General features: G+C 46.3%; 3 protein-coding genes and 1 non-coding gene across 8 annotated transcripts in view; 3 read left to right on the top strand and 1 right to left on the bottom strand.

The window, feature by feature from the left end:
• LOC139273516 (zinc finger protein 214-like) overlaps nucleotides 1-15144 on the top strand; it is a 46139-nt gene extending 30995 nt beyond the window's left edge. For all 4 annotated transcript variants that reach the window (XM_070890429.1, XM_070890430.1, XM_070890428.1 and 1 more), the window contains exon 4: nucleotides 13834-15144. In XM_070890429.1, the coding sequence (XP_070746530.1) occupies nucleotides 14087-14746 (660 nt within the window). In that variant the 5' untranslated portion in view covers nucleotides 13834-14086 and the 3' untranslated portion in view covers nucleotides 14747-15144. The remainder of the gene's footprint in view (nucleotides 1-13833) is intronic.
• Nucleotides 1-19836, bottom strand: part of LOC139274101 (zinc finger protein 420-like) — a 506104-nt gene that overhangs the window by 65856 nt on the left and 420412 nt on the right. The window lies entirely within an intron of this gene.
• LOC139273528 (zinc finger protein 239-like) lies at nucleotides 1742-5822 on the top strand. 2 transcript variants are annotated; one of them, XM_070890477.1, is made up of 2 exons: nucleotides 1742-1821; nucleotides 4358-5822. In XM_070890477.1, the coding sequence occupies exon 2, from the start codon at nucleotides 4825-4827 to the stop codon at nucleotides 5224-5226; it is 402 nt and encodes a 133-aa protein (XP_070746578.1). In that variant the 5' UTR covers nucleotides 1742-1821; nucleotides 4358-4824; the 3' UTR covers nucleotides 5227-5822. The 2 variants fall into 2 exon arrangements, with proteins under 2 accessions (XP_070746578.1, XP_070746579.1); XM_070890478.1 differs by having other exon boundaries at nucleotides 1746-1821; nucleotides 4329-5822.
• Nucleotides 2736-2808, top strand: trnav-uac (transfer RNA valine (anticodon UAC)). The gene has a single exon. It is a non-coding gene; the product is annotated as a tRNA-Val (tRNA).

The raw sequence follows: 19836 nt of genomic DNA, 5'->3' as shown, positions 1-19836 counted from the left end.
GCAGAGAGCCGGCAAGGGTTCGATGGGCCAAATGGCCTCCTTCTGTGCTGTAACCATTCTATGATTCTAACGACACCCAGCTCTACCTCACCACCACTTCTCTCAACCCCTCCACAATCTCTAAATTGTCAGAGTGCTTGTACGACATCCAGTACCAGGTGAGCAGAAATTTCCCTGTCACAAAATCTGTTCCCTAGCCACCGACTCCATCTCTCTCTCTAGCATCTGCCTGAGGCTGAACCAGACTGTTCACAAACTTGGTTTATATTTGACCCTGAAATGAGCTTCTGAGCGCATGTCTGTACCTTAACTAAAACCACCCATTTTCACCCCCATAACATCGCCCGTCTGCATTCCTGTCTCAGCTCATCTGCTGCAGAAGCCATCAAGCATGCCTTTGTTACCTCTCGACTTGACTATTCCAACAAACTCCTGCTGGCCTCCCACAATATACCCTACATTATCCTGAGGTCATCCAAAATTCGGCGTCCTAACTTGCACCAAGTCCCGCTTACCCATCACCCCTTTGCTCGCTGACCTACACTGGCTCAGTTTTGCAACACCTCATTTTCAAAATTCTCATCCTTGTTTACAAATCCCTCCATGGCCTCGCCCCTCCCTATCTCTGTAATCTCATTCAGCCTCACAAGCCCAACTCTCTCCCCATATATCTGATCTCCTTAAATTCTGCCCTCATGAGGATCCCAAATTATAAACAGTTCGCCATTGGTGGTCCTGCCTTCTGTTTTTAGGCCCCAAACTCTGAAACTCCCTCACTCTGCAGGTAGGGGGATTAGAGGGTAAATTTCTTCACCCAGAATTTAGTGGGAGTCTGGAACTCACTGCCTGAAAGGGTGGTCGAGGCAGAAACCATCATAACATTTAAAAAGTGCTTGGATCTGCACTTGAAGTGCCGTAACCTACAGGGCTACAGACCAAGAGCTGGAAAGTGGGATTAAGATGGATAGCTGTTTGTCGGCCGGCGAGGTCATGATGGGCCGAAATGGTCTCCTTCCATGCTGTAAATTTCTGTGATTCTAAATCTCTCTGCTTCGGTGACAAACTATTCTCTTATAACGCTTCTCTCAAGCACCTTTGGATATTTTACTAGGTTGAAGGCGTTATATAAATCCAGGATGGTGTTGTGAGGTGATGAAGAGCCTGTGCCCTGGTTACTGTGGTGAGGTGATGACGCGCCTGTTGCCAGGGTTACTGTTGTGAGCTGTTGACGCGCCTGTTGCCAGGGTTACTCCATTTCGCGGGCACTGGGACACTGAAGCCCCGCCCACTCAGTGTTTCTGGCCATGGAGATTGCGCAAGCGCCGTGACCCCGCCCTGTGCAAAATGGAGGCCAGTGACCGCGCTGCCCGGGCCTGTCACCGCGGGGCAAACCCGGGGCCTGTGGGCTATGATTCTGCGCCTGAGGCCTACAGCGGGGGTGGGGGTGGGGGTGGGGGTGTGTGTGTGTGAAGCTCCCCGGCCCACCTGCGGATCCAGATCCTCCCCCGCGCCCACAATCTCCTACCGCCTCCCTGAATAGTCCGGTCCAGTGACGTCCGTCTTCTCCGCTCGCGCATGCTCAGTGAGAGAGACACGGGCTCAGCCCCGCCCATTGGGGGCGCCTCAAACCCCGCCCCTCACACACTCCGATTGGTTGGAGGACCATTACCCGCTTGGTTCTTCTGTACCGCCCCTGCTCTTCTTATTGGTCCGCAGCTGCCGTTAATCTCTCGGGCAGTGTGAGCTGAGCATGCGCAGAGCGAGCACTGGAGACACACGGACGCTGAGACGAGCTCAGGCTGGAGCGGGACTCTGCACCGGGTGAGAATCAGCGGGGCGCAGGGGAGTCATCGATCGGCAAGTGGGCGGGGAGGCTTCATAAACAACTGGTGTAGGCCGCAAGCCCCGAGTAATAACCCGGAACTCCCGCGTTTGCAACGACGGGTTTTTCTCCCAGTAACAGGCCCCGATTATCCGCCATCTTGGCACGGGAACACTGGGCGGGGCTTCAGTGTGTCATAAGAACCGGGTCATAAGAACCTAGTCATAAGAATTAGGAACAGGAGTAGGCCATCTAGCCCCTCGAGCCTGCTCCGCCACTCAAAAAGATCATGGCTGATCTGGCCGTGGACTCAGCTCCACTTACCCGCCCGCTCCCCATAACCCTTAATTCCCTTATTGGTTAAAAATCTATCTATCTGTGACTTGAATACATTCAATGAGCTAGCCTCAACTGCTTCCTTGGGCAGAGAATTCCACAGATTCACAACCCTCTGGGAGAAGAAATTCCTTCTCAACTTGGTTTTAAATTGGCTCCCCCGTATTTTGAGGCTGTACCCCCTAGTTCTAGCCTCCCCAACCAATGGAAACAACCTCTCTGCCTCTATCTTGTCTATCCCTTTCATTATTTTAAATGTTTCTATAAGATCACCACTCATCCTTCTGAACTCCAACGAGTAAAGACCCAGTCTACTCAATCTATCATCATAAGTTAACCCCCTCATCTCCGGAATCAGCCTAGTGAATCGTCTCTATACCCCCTCCAAAGCCAGTATATCCTTCCTTGAGTAAGGTGACCAAAACTGCACGTAGTACTCCAGGTGCAGCCTCACCAATACTCTGTACAGTTGCAGCAGGACCTCCCTGCTTTTGTACTCCATCCCTCTCGCAATGAAGGCCAACATTCCATTCGCCTTCCTGATTACCTGCTGCACCTGCAAACTAACATTTTGGAGGTTTCTGTAGTGTAGTGGTTATCATGTTTGCTTTACACGCAAAAGGTCCCTGGTTCAATCCTGGGCAGAAATATTATTCCTAAAAGAGTTTCATGCACAAACACCCCCAGGTCCCAATCTCCGGGAGTGAAAGTCATTGCCTCATTTATTTTATTCTCACTCTCTACACATCGGACTTTTCACCTTCTCTTCTGAAAGTGATGGTAAGTGCCTAACTTACGGTTTACATCACACAATTCTAACAGAAGAGCCCTCTTTCTACAGTCCCAGGCTTGGAATCCCCATGTACTGTCCCAGGGTTAGAATCCCCATGTACAGTCCCGAGGTTAGAATCCCCATGTACAGTCCCAGGGTTAGAATCTCCAGGTACAGTCCCAGGGTTAGAATCCCCATGTACAGTCTCAGTGTTAGAATCCCCATGTACAGTCCCAGTTAGAATTCCCATGTACAGTCCCAGGGTTAGAATTCCCATGTACAGTCCCAGGGTTAGAATCCCCATGTACAGTCCCAGGGTTAGAATCCCCATGTACAGTCCCAGGGTTAGACTCCCCATGTACTGTCCCGAGGTTAGAATCTCCATGTACTGTCCCGAGGTTAGAATCTCCATGTACAGTCCCAGGGTTAGAATCCCCATGTACAGTCCCAGGGTTAGAATCCCCATGTACAGTCCCAGGGTTAGACTCCCCATGTACAGTCCCAGTGTTGGAATCCCCACGTACTCCCAGGGTTAGAATCCCAATGTACTGTCCCGAGGTTAGAATCCCCATGTACAGTCCCAGGGTTAGAATCCCCATGTACAGTCCCAGGGTTAGAATCCCCATGTACAGTGCCAGGGTTAGAATCCCCATGTACAATCCCAGGGTTAGACTCCCCATGTACAGCCCCAGGGTTGGAATCCCCACGTACAGTCCCAGGTTTGGAACCCGGCGCACGGAAGTAAAATTTCAGCCTCAGTATTACAAGTTTCATTGGTTAGAGGTTGGAGAGAGGAATAATTCGCTGAGGGGTCGTTTTAAATTTGTTAGGTCGGGTATTCAAATTCCCCTTAACTCTAATCCTGGATTTAAAGGAGGGGAGAGCTGTGCTCTTTGGAGATTTTCTGAGAGAAGGATCTGGTCAGCTTGAAACTCTGAGTGTAAAAATCGGTTCGAAATGTACAATTAGGTTTTGACCAATATTGACTCCCACAGGGAGGGGGATTTCTGCAATAAGGAAGGAACCGGGTAAGATTTGAAAAATTTTAACACAGGATTCGAGGGACTCTTGCATTTGGCATCTTTATTTTGTACACTTGAGGATTTAGATAACAGACTCTCTCCTGTGAATATAGAGCTGTATTATTGGGCTGTGATCTGTTTACATGTTCATCTTCTGTTAAATAAATTTGCTGAGTGAATTTAAATGTAAAACCAGGTGTGCAGGTGTGATGCTCTATTCACATCAATGGTGAGAGAGATGCTGTGGGCACACGCTAAGTCCCTAACTGAAAGTAATTAACAGACTGGGTTTTGGATTAAATCATCCCCGGCATTTGAAGGAACATTGTATAGAAACTAGAGTTATCTGTTCTGAACTTCTATCCTGTACTTACAGTGATGACTTTTGTAAACTCCTTTTACAAGGTATTAGAAGGGGAGCATTTATAGATGGGAAACTCAAACGAAACAGTACATCAAGAGCTGCCAGAGTCACTCAATTCATCAGGACCTAAATATCATCGGCCTTTGTGGATGGAGAAATGTCTATCTGTTCTGTCTATGGGAACAGATTTCAAACATCAGTGTGACTGGAAAAGCACCGAGACACACACACCCGAGTGAGAGTGTTCCAGTGCACTGAATGTGGAAAGAGCTTTGACCAGTTACACCGCCTGAAAAAACATCGCACCATTCACAACGGGGAGAAACCGTACATGTGTTCTGTGTGTGGGCGAGGCTTCAACTGATCTTCCAACCTGGAGAGACACAAAGACACCCGCACCATGGAGAAACCGTGGAAATGTGGGGACTGTGGGAAGGGATTCAATTAGCTGTCCCGGCTGGAGATTCATCGGTGCAGTCACACCGGGGAGAGGCCGTTCACCTGCTCCATGTGTGGCAGGGGTTTTACTCAGTCAGATATCGTGTTGACACATCAGCAAGTTCACACTGGGGAGAAGCTGTTCACATGCTCCATGTGTGATAAGGGATTCGCTTGGTTATCCAACCTGCTGACACACAAACGAGTTCACACTGGGATGAGGCCATTCACCTGCTCCGTCTGTGGGAAGGGATACGCTCGGTTAGCCATTTTCCAGAAACACCAGCGAATTCACTTTGGAGAGAGGCCGTTCAGCTGTTCTGTCTGTGGGAAGGGATTCGCTGTGTCATCCAACTTGCTGGCACACAACAAGCAAATTCACACGAAGGAGAGGCCGTTCCCTTGCTCTGTGTGTGGGAAGGGATTCACTCAGTCATCCGACTACCTGAAACACCAGCGAGTTCACAATTGACTGCAGGGGTTGGGTTCTGCTGTTAATCACATCCGGAACTGAACCATGTTCATTCTGGCAGTTGCCATTTGTTTTTGCCGATGTTAATAACCCTGTAACTGGGCTATAGTTTGATATTCTGTAAATATCAACTACATCAGCTTTCTTTTAGACATCCTGTGCCTCGTCCTTGATATCTCAATGATAAGACGAGCTGATTGACGACTTGTTATGAACTGGGTGGAATCTATCTTAGAACGGACTTCGCACAACTTTTTAAAAGATGGATCTACAAGATGTCCAAGTCTGACATTCGATTTCACCTGATGGGAAATATTCTGATAATCTGTTACTGTCACGGGGCAAAGCAGCATTGTTACTGTATCATCAGTTTAATTAAACTCAATGGGCAATCCGATCTCCAAAGGGAAATGTCTCCTTAAAGCTCATGGTGTCGGCAGTTCTGCAGCTCATTTCTCACTGTGTTTGTTCTTTATTTATTCATTCTCGGGATGTGGGCGAACCAGCCTGCATTTATTGTCCATCCTTAATTGCCCCTTTAGAAGGTGGTGGTGAGCCGCTGCCTTCTTGAACCGTGCTGCAGTCTATGTGGTGAAGGTGCTCCCATAGTGCTGAGGTCAGGATGCTGCGTGACTTGGAGGGGAACTTGGAGGTGCCGGTATTCCCATACACCTGCTGTCCTTGTTCTTCGACACGGAGGAGGTTGTGGGTTTGGAAGGTGCTGTCAAAGAAGCCTTGCTGACTTGCTGCCGTAGATGGTGCACACTACAGCCATAGTGGCCTCATGTTTTTATCCAAGGCAGGCCTCAGCCCAGTCATTTGTTCCCAATGTTGATGCACTGGTTGAAGAGGTGCCGGGTATCAGGCGCAGTATCGAGGGATGGGTGGGACAGTAAGCTGTGAGGAGAACACAAAGCATCTGCAAAGGGATATGGACAGGTTAAGAGAGTGGGCAATGAGGTGACAGATGGAGCATAATGTGGGGAAATGTGAGGTTATTCACTTTATTAGGAAGGTCAGAAAAACTGAATTTTTTAAATTGTGAGAAAATGTTAAATGTTGGGTGTTCAGAGAGGCTTGGGTGTCCTCGAACAGGAAACACACAAAGTTAGCATGCAGGTACAGCAATCAATTAGGCAGGTGAATGGCATGTTGGCCTTTATTGCAAGGGGGTTGGAGTACAAGAGTAAGGAAGTCTTACTACAATTGTACAGGGCTTTGGTGAGACCACAGAGGCGGTCCAACGAAGGTTCACTAGATTGATCCTTGGGATGAGAGGGTTGTTGTATGAGGAGAGATTGAGTAGATTATAATCTCTGGAGTTTAGAAGAATGAGAGGGGATCTCATTGAAAAATATAAGATTCTGAGGGGCATTGACAGGGTAGATGCTGAGAGATTGCTTCCCCCAGCTGGAGAGTCTAGAAATAGGGGGCATCATCTCAGGATCAGGGGTGGGCCATTTCAGACTAAGTTGAGGAATGTCTTCACTCAGAGGGTTGTGAATCTTTGGAATTCTCTACCTGAAAGGACCGTGGATGCTGAGTCGTTGAGTATATTCAAGGCTAAGATAGATAGATTTATGGACTCTCGGGGAATCACGGGACTATGGGGAACAGGGGGGAAAGTGGAGTGGTGGTCGATGATTGACAATGATCTTATCAAGTGACGGAGCAGGCCCAAAGTGCTGTATGGCCTACTCCTGCTTCCAATTCTTATGCTCTTATGTTCTTAAATAGTTTCCAGAGGCTGAAGGGTCTGTAACCAGAGGACATAGATTTAACTAGCACAAGAATCAGAGGCAAAATGAGGAAATAAATACGCAATGAGCTGTTATGATCTGGAATACACGGCCTGAAAGGGGGCCAGGAGCAGATTCAGTAATAAGTTTCAAAAGGGAATTGGAAAATTGCAGAGATATTGGGAAAGAGCAGGGGGAGTGGGACTAATTAGGATATTGGGAAGGAGCAGGGAGAATGGGACTAATTGGGATATAGGGAAGGAGCAGGGGGAGTGGAACTAATTGGGATATAGGGAAGGAGCAGGGGGAGTGGGGCTAATTGGGATATAGGGAAGGAGCAGGGGGAGTGGGGCTAATTGGTATATAGGGAATGAGAGGGGGAGTGGGACTAATTGGGATATTGGGAAGGAGCAGGGGAAGTGGGACTAATTGGGATATTGGGAAGGAGCAGGGGAAGTGGGACTAATTGGGATATAGGGAAGGAGCAGGGGGAGTGGGACTAATTGGGATATTGGGAAGGAGCAGGGGAAGTGGGACTAATTGGGATATTGGGAAGGAGCAGGGGAAGTGGGACTAATTGGGATATAGGGAAGGAGCAGGGGGAGAGGGACTAATTGGGATATTGGGAAGGAGCAGGGGAAGTGGGACTAATTGGGAAGGAGCAGGAGGAGTGGGACGAATTGGGATTTTGGGAAGGAGCAGGGGGAGTGGGACTAATTGGGATATAGGGAAGGAGCAGGGGAAGTGGGACTAATTGGGAAGGAGCAGGGGTAGTGGGACTAATTGGGATATAGGGAAGGAGCAGGGGGAGTGGGACTAATTGGGATATTGGGAAGGAGCTGGGGAAGTGGGACCAATTGGGATATTGGGAAGGAGCAGGGGAAGTGGGACTAATTGGGATATAGGGAAGGAGCAGGGGAAGTGGGACTAATTGGGATATAGGGAAGGAGCAGGGGAAGTGGGACTAATTGGGATATTGGGAAGGAGTAGGGGAAGTGGGACTAATTGGGATATAGGGAAGGAGCAGGGGGAGTGGGACTAATTGGGAAGGAGCAGGGGAAGTGGGACTAATTGGAAAGGAGCAGGGGTAGTGGGACTAATTGGGATATAGGGAAGGAGCAGGAGGAGTGGGACTGATTGGGATATAGGGACGGAGCAGGGGGAGTGGGACTGATTGGTTAGATCTTTCAAATGAGTGCCGGCACAGGCACCAGTGGGCTGGATGTACACAATCTGAAATGTATCATTCTTCGACTCTCTGATTCTATAACTACATCATGTCTCTGTTTATATTACACTAGACCCTGTCTCTGTTTATATTACACTAGACCCTGTCTCTGTTTATATTACATTACACCCTGCCTCTGTTTATATTACATTACACCCTGCCTCTGTTTATATTACATTACACCCTGTCTCTGTTTTATTACACTGGACCCTGTCTCTGTTTATATTACATTACACTCTGTCTCTGTTTATATTACATTACACCCTGCCTCTGTTTTATTACACTAGGCCCTGTCTCTGTTTATATTACATTACACCCTGCCTCTGTTTATATTACATTACACCCTGCCTCTGTTTTATTACACTAGGCCCTGTCTCTGTTTATATTACATAACACCCTGCCTCTGTTTATATTACATTACACCCTGCCTCTGTTTTATTACACTAGACCCTGTCTCTGTTTATATTACACTAGACCCTGTCTCTGTTTATATTACACTAGACCTGTCTCTGTTTATATTACATTACACCCTGCCTCTGTTTATATTACATTACACTCTGTCTCTGTTTATATTACACTAGACCCTGTCTCAGTTTATATTACACGAGACCCTTTCTCTGTTTATATTACACATGGCCCTGTCTCTGTTTATATTACACTAGACCCTGTCTCAGTTTATATTACACAAGACCCTGTCTCTGTTTATATTACACAAGACCCTGTCTCTGTTTATATTACACAAGACCCTGTCTCTGTTTATATTACACAAGGCCCTGTCTCTGTTTATATTACACTAGACCATGTCTCTGTTTATATTACACAAGGCCCTGTCTCTGCTTATATTACACTAGACTCTATCTCTGTTTATATCACACTGGGCCCTGTGTCAGTTGTTACTGCACTAGACCCTGTCTCTGTTTATATTACACAAGACCCTGATTCTGTTTACTTGACACAATTTCCTTTCTCACTTTATATTACAATAGAACCTGTCCCTGCTAATACTGCACTCGACCTTGCGTCTGTAAGATAGAGACAGATGATAGAGCAATAGATAAATATCGTAAAGATATATATTTGCATGTGTGGGAGGATGCAATCTTTTTTTTTACTGAGAAGCAGATTTATTCTTGTTAATAGCTATCAGCAGCTGTGGGCAATGTCTAATTTATCTAGTATTGTGTGGGTAATCTTTGTGTTGAGAGGATAGGGTGAAGCTTGTAACAATCTCCCAGAGATGGACTGGGATTGAGGGACAGGACTGAAGGGGAGCAATTCACTGCACTTTGCACTACTTAGTGGCACTTTGTGTGTTAAAGGTTACTAATTCACACTTGTGTTGTCCTATGCCTACTGCTGACAGATTTTAATGCTAAGGATTGTTTTTTCTGCAGTATTTTCCATTGAGCTTTGTCTGGCCCACTGATTGTGTCAGACAGAGCCTGGAACCGTGACCACACAGCACCATCGGATGGGCAGCCGCAGGGTCCTAATGTCCTAATAACTCTCATCTGGTTAATAGGAACAACTGAAAAAAAACACACAGCTCGCTCTATATATGTGTGATATGTGGGTGTACAAAATAATGTTTGCAAGTGCATTCTGCAAAAATAAATGATTAACCTCACCAGCTATCTTTCACCATTTTATATTCTTTTATTCAAAATGTAATTACAGAGTGCTTAATATCATTACCATTTATTGATAACCCATTGTCTTGTGTGCTCTTGTTCAGAAAATGATGTCACACTGACCATTCTGTTACCACGGTGACCATGTCTGTCCACAGTATTCAGTGGGAAGGGGATTAAATCACACCGAGGATAATGAGCAGCCTGCCACCAGTCTCTGAGCTTTATTGTCCAGTGATCACATCAGCATCACCCAGAAGCTCCTGATATACACGTGGAGTGTGTGATGATTGGTGCAAGTGATGGTAAAAATAAAACTACCTGTGCCTGACATGAAGTTAATAAACCTGTAATTCTCTGACCGAGTATTTCCCTCATTTGAAAAGAATGAAACACTTGTTACTCTCCAGAGAATTGTGCACTATTTCTGTTTCCACAGTCTTCTTTCTTTTGATTGTTACCTTCACCGTTTCCTCATCAACCTCTTCCAACATTTGTGGGAATGGTCTAGTGCAGTAATAATTGGGGCCGGGACAAGGAAGAAACGAGTTTTTGTGATAATAATAGAAACAATATTTGCGCAATGATAACTGAAAGATGTCATAGTACTGTGTGTGGTCTAACCAAGGTTCGATACAGGTTTAGCATAACTTCCCTACTTTTCAATTCTATTATTTTTTTCCTATGTATCAAAAGAAAATTGAAATTTAGATGCTTCATCAACCACCCCCCATCTTTTAATCAAAAGCAGCAGTCATCAAATGCTCCCATGACTGTGCCAGTAGCTTGACGTTGCTCCCAGGTGGTGTCCCAGAGCAGCCACCCTCTTGCTCAGGTAAAATAGTTTTGCCGCATTTCCTATACTACAACAGTGAATGCAGTTCAAATGTACTTTGATGTTGTTGTACTTCATTGGCTGACATCCTGAGGTCACGTAAGGTGCTACATAAGGACAAGTCTTTGTTCCTTTTTTGGAACTTTTCTCCTTCATTTAACAGTCAGTAACAGGGTATCAATTAGTCTCCTCTTATATTGGAGATATCAAGGAATCGACACAATGTGTGCTTGAACCAAAGCTGATTTATTTTCAGATATCCAGAAAATTAAAATCCAGCCCAGTTGCAGGGGAAACACAACCCAACTGTCAGAATGAACACGGTTCAGTCCTGATGTGATTATCAGCAGAATCCAAACCCTGCAGTCGCTTGTGAACTTGCTGGTGTTTCAGCAGGGTGGATGACTGAGTGAATCTCTTCCCACACACGGAGCAGGTGAATGGCCTCTCCCCAGTGTGAACTCATTGGTGTTTCCTCAGATAACTTCTGCTTTTAAAGCTCTTCCCACAGTCAGAACATTTAAATGCTCTCCTATTGGTATGAACAACTTGGTGTGCAGTGAGGCTGGATGAACAAGTGAATCCCTTCCCACACTCAGCAGGTAAACGGCCTCTCCCCAGTGTGGATATGCTGGTGAGCCAGAAGATGGGGTGAATTTGTGAATCCCTTCCCACACACGGAGCAGGTGAATGGCTTCTCGTCAGTGTGAAAATGCAGGTGTCTCAGATGGTGAGATGATTTCATGAATCGTTTCCCACACACACAGCATATGAACGGTCTCTCTCCAGAGTGAACTCGCTTGTGATCAGTGAGGTGAGATGAACAAGTGAATCTCTTCGCACAAACGGAGCTGATGAACGGCCTCTCCCCAGTGTGAACCCGCTGGTGTTCAATGAGGTTGGATGAACAAGTGAATCCCTTCCCATACACAGAGCAGGTGAACGGCCTCTCCCCGGTGTGACTGCGTCAATGAGTTTCCAGCAGGGACGGGGAATTAAATCCCTTTCCACAGTCCCCACATTTCCACGGTTTCTCCGTGGTGCGGGTGTCCTTGTGTCTCTCCAGGTTGGACGATCTGTTGAAGCCTCGTCCACACAGAACACGTGTACAATTTCTTCCTGCTGTGAATGGTGCGATGTAACTGGTTAAAGCTCTTTCCACAGTCAGTGCACTGGAACACTCACTTGGGTGTGTGTGTCTCGATGCTTTTCCATTCACACTGATGTTTGAAATCTTTTCCCACAGACAGAACAGACAAACATTACTCTTTCCACATTCAAAGGCTGATGATATTCATGTTGCGGTGGATCGAGTGACTGTCAGATCTTGGTGATGTTTGGTTCGAGTTTCCCTTCTGCAAATCCTCCCCTTCTAATCCCCTGTAAAATGAGTTTGCAAAAGCCATCACTGTAAGGACAGGAGAGACATTTAGAACAGTCAATTCTAGTTTCTATGGTACGCACATTCATAGAAACAAGAAACATAGAAAATAAGTGCAAGAGTAGGCCATTCGGCCCTTCTCGCCTACACCGCCATTCAATGAGTTCATGGCTGAAAAATGCAACTTCAGTACCCCATTCCTGCTTTCTCGCCATACCCCTTGATTCCCCCTAGTAGTAAGGACTTCATCTAACTCCTTTTTGAATATATTTAGTGAATTGGCCTCAACAACTTTCTGTGGTAGAGAATTCCACAGGTTCACCACTCTCTGGGTGAAGAAGTTTCTCCTCATCTCGGTCCTAAATGGCTTACCCCTTATCCTTAGACTGTGACCCCTGGTTCTGGACTTCCCCAACATTGGGAACATTCTTCCTGCATCTAACCTGTCTAAACCCATCAGAATTTTAAACGTTTCTATGAGGTCCCCGCTCATTCTTCTGAACTCCAGTGAATACAAGCCCAGTTGATCCAGTCTTTCTTGATAGGTCAGTCCCACCATCCCAGGAATCAGTCTGGTGAACCTTCGCTGCACTCCCTCAATAGCAAGAATGTCCTTCCTCAAGTTAGGAGACCAAAACTGTACACAATACTCCAGGTGTGGCCTCACCAAGGCCCTGTACAACTGTAGCAACACCTCCCTGCCCCTGTACTCAAATCCCCTTGCTATGAAGGCCAACATGCTATTTGCTTTCTTAACCGCCTGCTGTACCTGCATGCCAACCTTCAATGACTGATGTACCACGTCTCGTTGCACCTCCCCTTTTCCTAATCTGTCACCATTCAGATAATAGTCTGTCTCTCTGTTTTTACCACCAAAGTGGATAACCTCACATTTATCCACATTATACTTCATCTGCCATGCATTTGCCCACTCACCTAACCTATCCAAGTCACTCTGCAACATCTTAGCATCCTCCTCGCAGCTCACACTGCCACCCAACTTAGTGTCATCTGCAAATTTGGAGATACTACATTTAATCCTCTCGTCTAAATCATTAATGTACAGTATAAACAGCTGGGGCCCCTCTCTGGTATCCCCACAACTGTAAATCCCTGTCAAACACACTATCCCTACTCCTCGTGCTGAAATCCAAATCCATTACATCATCTCCAACATTTTTTCCTTCTTGCTGAAGATGCTGACTCTGGCTAGGTTCAGTTCTGCACTCAATGGTTTCCCCCTCCCTCTCCTGCCCTGAGGGTGCTGACTCTGGCTGGGTTCAGTTCTACACTCACTGGTTCCCCTCCCTCTCTTCCCCTGAAATGCTGATTCTGGCTGGTTTCTAGTTAGGCCACAGCTAGAGTATGTGTACAGCCAGAGTCCGCACCTTCAGAGGAGAAACGGTGCTCAGAATTCCCCGGCACTGACATCCATCACCTCGGTGAGAATAATATTTAACCCAAAGATAAGAGAAACCCATCAGATTCTCCCCTGAACACAGATCCGGAGGGACAGTGAGTGTCCCGAACATTGTTATACAGTGTGCTCAATAGTTCCTCCCTGGGTCTGAGCCTTTTGGTGATGATTTGAACTAAACCCAGAAAGAGTCAACACCTTCAGAAGAGGGAGAAAAGTCAACTTAAAAGAAAAATGTTGGGATGTCTGCACAGGGTGGAGGGATTTACAGCTTTGGGGGAACAAGAGAGGATAGAATGTTCCATAGAAACTAGAATGATCTTTTCTGAATTTATATCTTGTATTTAGTGATGAGTTTTGTAAACTCCTTTTACAGGGTATTAGAAGAGGAGGATTTACAGACGAGAAACTCAAACCCAACATCACGTCAAGATCTCACAGAATCACTCAATACATCTGGATCTGAATATCATCGATGTTTGAATGTAGAAGGAGAAATCTTTTAACCAGTTACACAGCCTGAAATACATCGCACCATTCACAGCGGGGAGAAACTGTACACGTGTTCTGTGTGCAAGTGAAGCTTCAACTGATTATCTAACCTGGAGAGACACAAGAACACCCGCATCATGGAGATACCGTGGAAATGTGGGGACTGTGGGATAGGATTTAATTACCCATCCCTGCTGGAAACTCATCGACGCAGTCACACCGGGGAGAGGCCGTTCACCTGCCCTGTGTGTGAGAAGGGATTTACTCAGTTATCTGGCCTACTGGCACACCAGCGAGTTCACACTGGGGAGAGGCCGTTCACCTGCTCTATTTGTGGGAAGGGATTCACTCAGTTATCTGGCCTACTGGCACACCAGCGAGTTCACACTGGGGAGAGGCCGTTCACCTACCCTGTGTGTGAGAAGGGATTTACTCAGTTATCTGGCCTACTGGCACACCAGCGAGTTCACACTGGGGAGAGGCCATTCACCTGCTCTATTTGTGGGAAGGGATTTACTCAGTTATCTGGCCTACTGGCACACCAGCGAGTTCACACTGGGGAGAGGCCGTTCACCTGCCCTGTGTGTGAGAAGGGATTCACTCAGTTATCTGGCCTACTGGCACACCAGCGAGTTCACACTGGGGAGAGGCCGTTCACCTGCTCTATTTGTGGGAAGGGATTCACTCAGTTATCTGGCCTATTGGCACACCAGCGAGTTCACACTGGGGAGAGGCCGTTCACCTGCCCTGTGTGTGAGAAGGGATTCACTCAGTTATCTGGCCTACTGGCACACTAGCGAGTTCACTCTGGGGAGAGGCCGTTCACCCGCTCTGTGTGTGGGAAGGGATTTGCTCAGTTATCTGGGCTACTGGCACACCAGCGAGTTCACTCTGGGGAGAGGCCATTCACCTGCTCTGTGAGTGGGAAGGTATTCACTCAGTCATCCAATCCGCTGAAACACCAGCGAGTTCACAAGTGACTGCAAGGGTTGGAATATGCTGTTATTGCTGCTGTTAATCACATCCCGACTGGACCATGTTCATTCTGACAGTTGGGGTTTGTTTCTGCTGATGTTAAAACACTATAACTGGGCTGGACTTTAATATTCTGGATATATTGCTGATTGTGTTGTCCGGGCTGCAGTGTCCATTTAAGATCCGCTATCTGTGATCTTTCCCCTTAATTTAGGGACTCTCATCAGAAATTAGTTTAAAATAAAATTATGAACTTTTACTTCAATCCTAAATTGATCTTTGGTACAAAATCTAGAATTCACTGTCTGAAAGATTTCACTGATTAACTTCTCCAATTAGAAAGTGTTGGTTAATCCTTGCTGACAATTCTTACTGACTTGCACATGACACACAGTGGCCCCTCCATTATCCACCAGAAAGAAGGGGAATGGGAATTGTTGGGGAATGGGAATTGTTGGGGAATCGGTGTCCCCAAATGTTGCCCCTCCATCTGGTACAGCAACCTCCTCGGCACGGGAATGGAGATGTCCAGACCAAGTAACGGGCTGAGTTTAAACTTTCTGGGCCTGTGGGGTTGGTTTATATCAGACAGGAGGAGATTGGTGTCAGTGACTGTGGGGTGGGTTTATATCAGACAGGAGGAGATTGGTGTCAGTGACTGTGGGGTGGGTTTATATCAGACAGGAGGAGATTGGTGTCAGTGACTGTGGGGTTGGTTTATATCAATCAGGAGGAGATTGGTGTCAGTGACTGTGGGGTTGGTTTATATCAATCAGGAGGAGATTGGTGTTAGTGATTGGGCTTGGTTTCTATCAGACAGGATAAACTAATCACATTTGGAGAAGAGATATAATTTTTATATCTAATGTTATTCTTATATTTTAGAAGGGAGACACAACAAGTGCAGTAAACCACAGACCAGCTTAATGCAGTCAGCATGGATTTCAAAAGGGAAGGTCATGCTTGACCAACGTTAGTGAATTCTTTGAAGAAGGAACAGAAACGGTAACCAAGGGTAATGTAATATACTTGGATTTTCAAAAGGTTTTCGATAAGATACCACACAGTGGATTCATGACTAAAGTCAGAGCATATGCCCCTGGTTGTTGGCCCCTCTGCTAAGGGAAATAGGTCCTTCCTAGCCATTCTATCTAGGCCCCTCATAATTTTATACACCACAGTTAAATCTCCCCTCAGCCGCCTCTGTTCCACAGAAAACAACCCCAGCCTATCCAATCTTTCCTCATAGCTAAAATTCCCTAGTCCTAGCAACATCCTCGTAAATCTCCTCTGTACCCTGTCTAGTGCAATCCTGTAATGTGGTGACCAGAACTGCATGCAGTACTCGAGCTGTGGTCTAACTAGTGCTTTATACAGTTCAAGCATAACCTCCCCGCTCTTATATTCTGCGGCTAATAAAGGCAAGTATTCCGTATGCCGCCTTAATCACCTTATCTACCTGGCCTGCTACCTTCAGGGATCTGTGCACTCCAAGGTCCCTTTGTTCCTCTACACTTCTCAGAGTCCTACCATTTAATGTGTGTTCCCTTGCCTTGTCAGCCATCCCCAAATGCATTACCTCAAACTTCTCCAGATTGAATTCCATTTGCCACTTTTCTGCCCACCTGACAGGTCCATTGATATCTTACTGCAGGCTACAGCTTTCTTCTTCATCATTAACCACATGGCAATTTTTGTATCGTCTGCAAACTTTTTAATCATGCACCCCTACATTCAAGTCTAAATCATTGATGTATACCACAAACAGCAAGAGACCCAGTACTTGAGCCCTGTGGAACTCCACTGGAAACAGTCTTACAGTCACAAAAACACCAGTTGACCATTACCCTTTGCTTCCTGTCCATGAGCCAATTTTGGATCCAACTTGCCACCTTCCCTTGGATCCCAGGGCGTTTACTTTTCTGACCAGTCTGCCATGTGGGAACTTGTCGACGGCCTTGGCCAAGGGCAGGGGAGTGGGACTTGCTGAGGTGCTCTTGCAGAGAGCTGGCACAGGCTCAACAGGCCGCATAGCCCTCTTCCGTGCTGTAACCATTCTATGATTCAATGGGAAGATCCTTGTAGACTACATCAAATGCGCTCATCGACCTTCCTTGTTACCTCCTCAAAACATTCAATCAAGTTAGACACGACCTTCCCATAACAAATGCATGCGGACTGTTCTTGCTTAATCGATGCCTTTCTAAATGACAATTAATACTGTCCCTCAGAAATTCTTCCATCAATTTTCTCACCACTGAGGTTAGGCTGACTGGCCTGTAATTACTCGGTCTATCCGTTGCTCCCTTTTTAAATAACAGTACAACGTTAGCAGTCCTCGGCACCACACCAGTAGCCAGAGAGGATTGAAAATGATGGTTAGAACCTCTGCTATTTCCTCCCTTGCTTCTCATAACTGCCTGGGATACACTTCATCTGGGCCTGGGGATTTATCCACTTTCAAAAGATGTTACCTTAATACTATCTCTCTCACTATATTTATCTCACCTAATATTTAACACTCCTCCTCCTTAACTAAATGTCTGCATCGATCCTCTCTTTTTTTGTAAAGACAGACACAATATATTCATTAAGAACCATTCCCACATCTTCCGTCTTCACACACAACCTTCCTTGTTGGTCTCCTACTCATTCTTTAGTTATCCTCTTCCTCTTAATGTATTTATAAAACATCTTTGGGTTTTCCGTGATTTTACTTGCCAATATTTTTTCATGCTCTCCTAATTTCCTTTTTAGTTTCACCCCTGCACTTTCTATACTCGTCTCGGGTTTCTGCAGTATTGCACTCTCGGTATCTGACATAAGCTTCCCTTTTTTGTCTTATCAAAACCTTTATGCCCCTTGATATCCAGGGGACTCTAGATTTGGGAGTCCCACCCTTTTTCTTGTGGGAACATATTTGATCTGAACCCTCAGGATCTCCTCCTTGAATGCCTCCCACTGCTCTGACATTTCAAGTAGTTGTTTCCAGTCCACTTTTGCTAAATCACATCTCAGCCTATTAAAATTGGCCTTTCCCCCAATCGAGAACTTTTACTCCTTGTCTACTTTTGTCCTTTTCCATAACTACCCTAAATCTAACTGAATTATGATCACTACCACCAAAATACTCTCCCACTGATACCCCTTCCACCTGCCCAGCTTCATTCCCTGAAACTAAATCCCTCACTTGTTGGGCTTGCTAGGTACTGGCTAAAACAGTTCTCCTGAATGCATTTTAAGAATTCTGCTCCCGCTATACCTTTCACACTGATTCCATCCCAGTTAATGTTAGGGTAGTTGAAATGCCCTACTCTTATTGCCCTATTATTTTTGCACTTCTCAGAAATATGCCTACATATTTGCTCGTCTATCTCCCTCTGTCTATTTGGGGGTCCCAGCAGTGTAACTTTCCCTTTACATGATGTTTGGTTTGCACTTCCTAGCTATAAATGCTCCACTTCTAAAACCCTGTAGTGAGTTTAGAAAGGGGTAACAAGGAGAATGTTGCCTTGTGTCCCCCTTTCCCAGCCCAGGGGCAGTGAAGCTGATTTTCAGGCCCCAGCTGCTGCACAGGTTGGTTGAAAGTATAAAAATAGTAATGGCGGCTGCAATACCCACAAGCCCCCACGTTCCAGCCGCCATGCTAAGTTGTCGCTGACAACACAAATGTGCCATTATCGATAGAACTTTCTCGGTGCCGTGCATGCTCACTTTCACATGGTTCATCTCCGACTCTTCCCTTCCCTTCCTCGACTTCTCTGTCTCCATTTCTAGGGACAGGCTATCGACAAACATCCACTATAAGCCCACTGACTCCCACAGCTACCTGGACTATACTTCTCCCACCCCACTTCCTGTAAGGACTCCATTCCATTCTCCCAGTTTCTCTTGTCTCTGTTCTGATGACGCCATCTTCCTTACTAGTGTTTCTGATATGTTTTCCTTTTTCCTCAACTGGGATTCCCTAGACCGTGGCCGTGCTATTTCCCGCACCTCTGCTCTCACCCCTTCCCCTCCCTCTCAGAACCACGACAGGGTTCCCCTTGTCCTCACCTTTCACCCCACCAGCCTCAATAGATCATCCTCTGCCATGTCTGCCACCTCCAGCGTGATCCCACCACTAATCATATCGTCCCCTCCCCTCTCAGCATTCTGAAGGGACCGCTCCCTCCACAACACCCTGGTCCACTCCACAATCACCCCAAACACCCCCTCCCCTTCCCACGGCACCTTCCCGTGCAAGCACAGCAGATGCAACACCTGCCCTTTTCTCTCCTCCTTTCTCACTATCCAGGGGCCCAAACACTCCTTCCAGGTGAAACAGCGATTTTCTTGTGCTTTTTGCAATTTCGTATACTGTATTCATGATCACGATGCATAGGATATACGGCACAGAAACAGGCCATTCGACCCCAGCAGACCATGCCGCTGTTTATGCTCCACTCCCGTCTTTCCTTATCTAAATCTATCAGCATAACCCTCTATTCCCTTCTCCCTCATATGTTTGTCTAGCCTCCCCTTAAATGCATCTATACTATTCGCTTCAACCACTCCCTGTGGTAGCGAGTTCCACATTCTCACCACTCTCTGGGTAAAGGATTTTCTGAATTCCCTATTGGATTTCCTGGTGACTATCTTATATTAATAACCTCTAGTTATGCTCTTCCCCACAAGTGGAAACATTCTCTCTCTATCCACCCTATCAAAAATGTTCATAATTTTAAAGACCTTTATTATGTCATCCCTCAGCCTTTTTTCAAGAGAAAAGAGACACAGCCTGTTCATCCTTTCCTGATGTATATACTCTCGCATTTCTGGTATCATCCTTGTAAATCTTCTCTGCACCCTCTGCAGTGCCTCTATATCCTTTCTACAATATGGCGACCAGAACTGTACGCAGTACTGTGTG

Source organism: Pristiophorus japonicus, chromosome 9 (genome assembly GCF_044704955.1).
Source record: "Pristiophorus japonicus isolate sPriJap1 chromosome 9, sPriJap1.hap1, whole genome shotgun sequence".
Taxonomy (NCBI): domain Eukaryota; kingdom Metazoa; phylum Chordata; class Chondrichthyes; family Pristiophoridae; genus Pristiophorus; species Pristiophorus japonicus.
The sequence above is the reverse complement of the archived record's forward strand: the minus strand, read 5'-3'. Positions and strand labels throughout refer to the sequence as shown.

Coding starts and splice junctions, on each gene's coding strand:
- LOC139273528 (XM_070890477.1), top strand. CDS start 4,825: ATGTGTGGCAGGGGTTTTACTCAGTCAGATATCGTGTTGACACATCAG.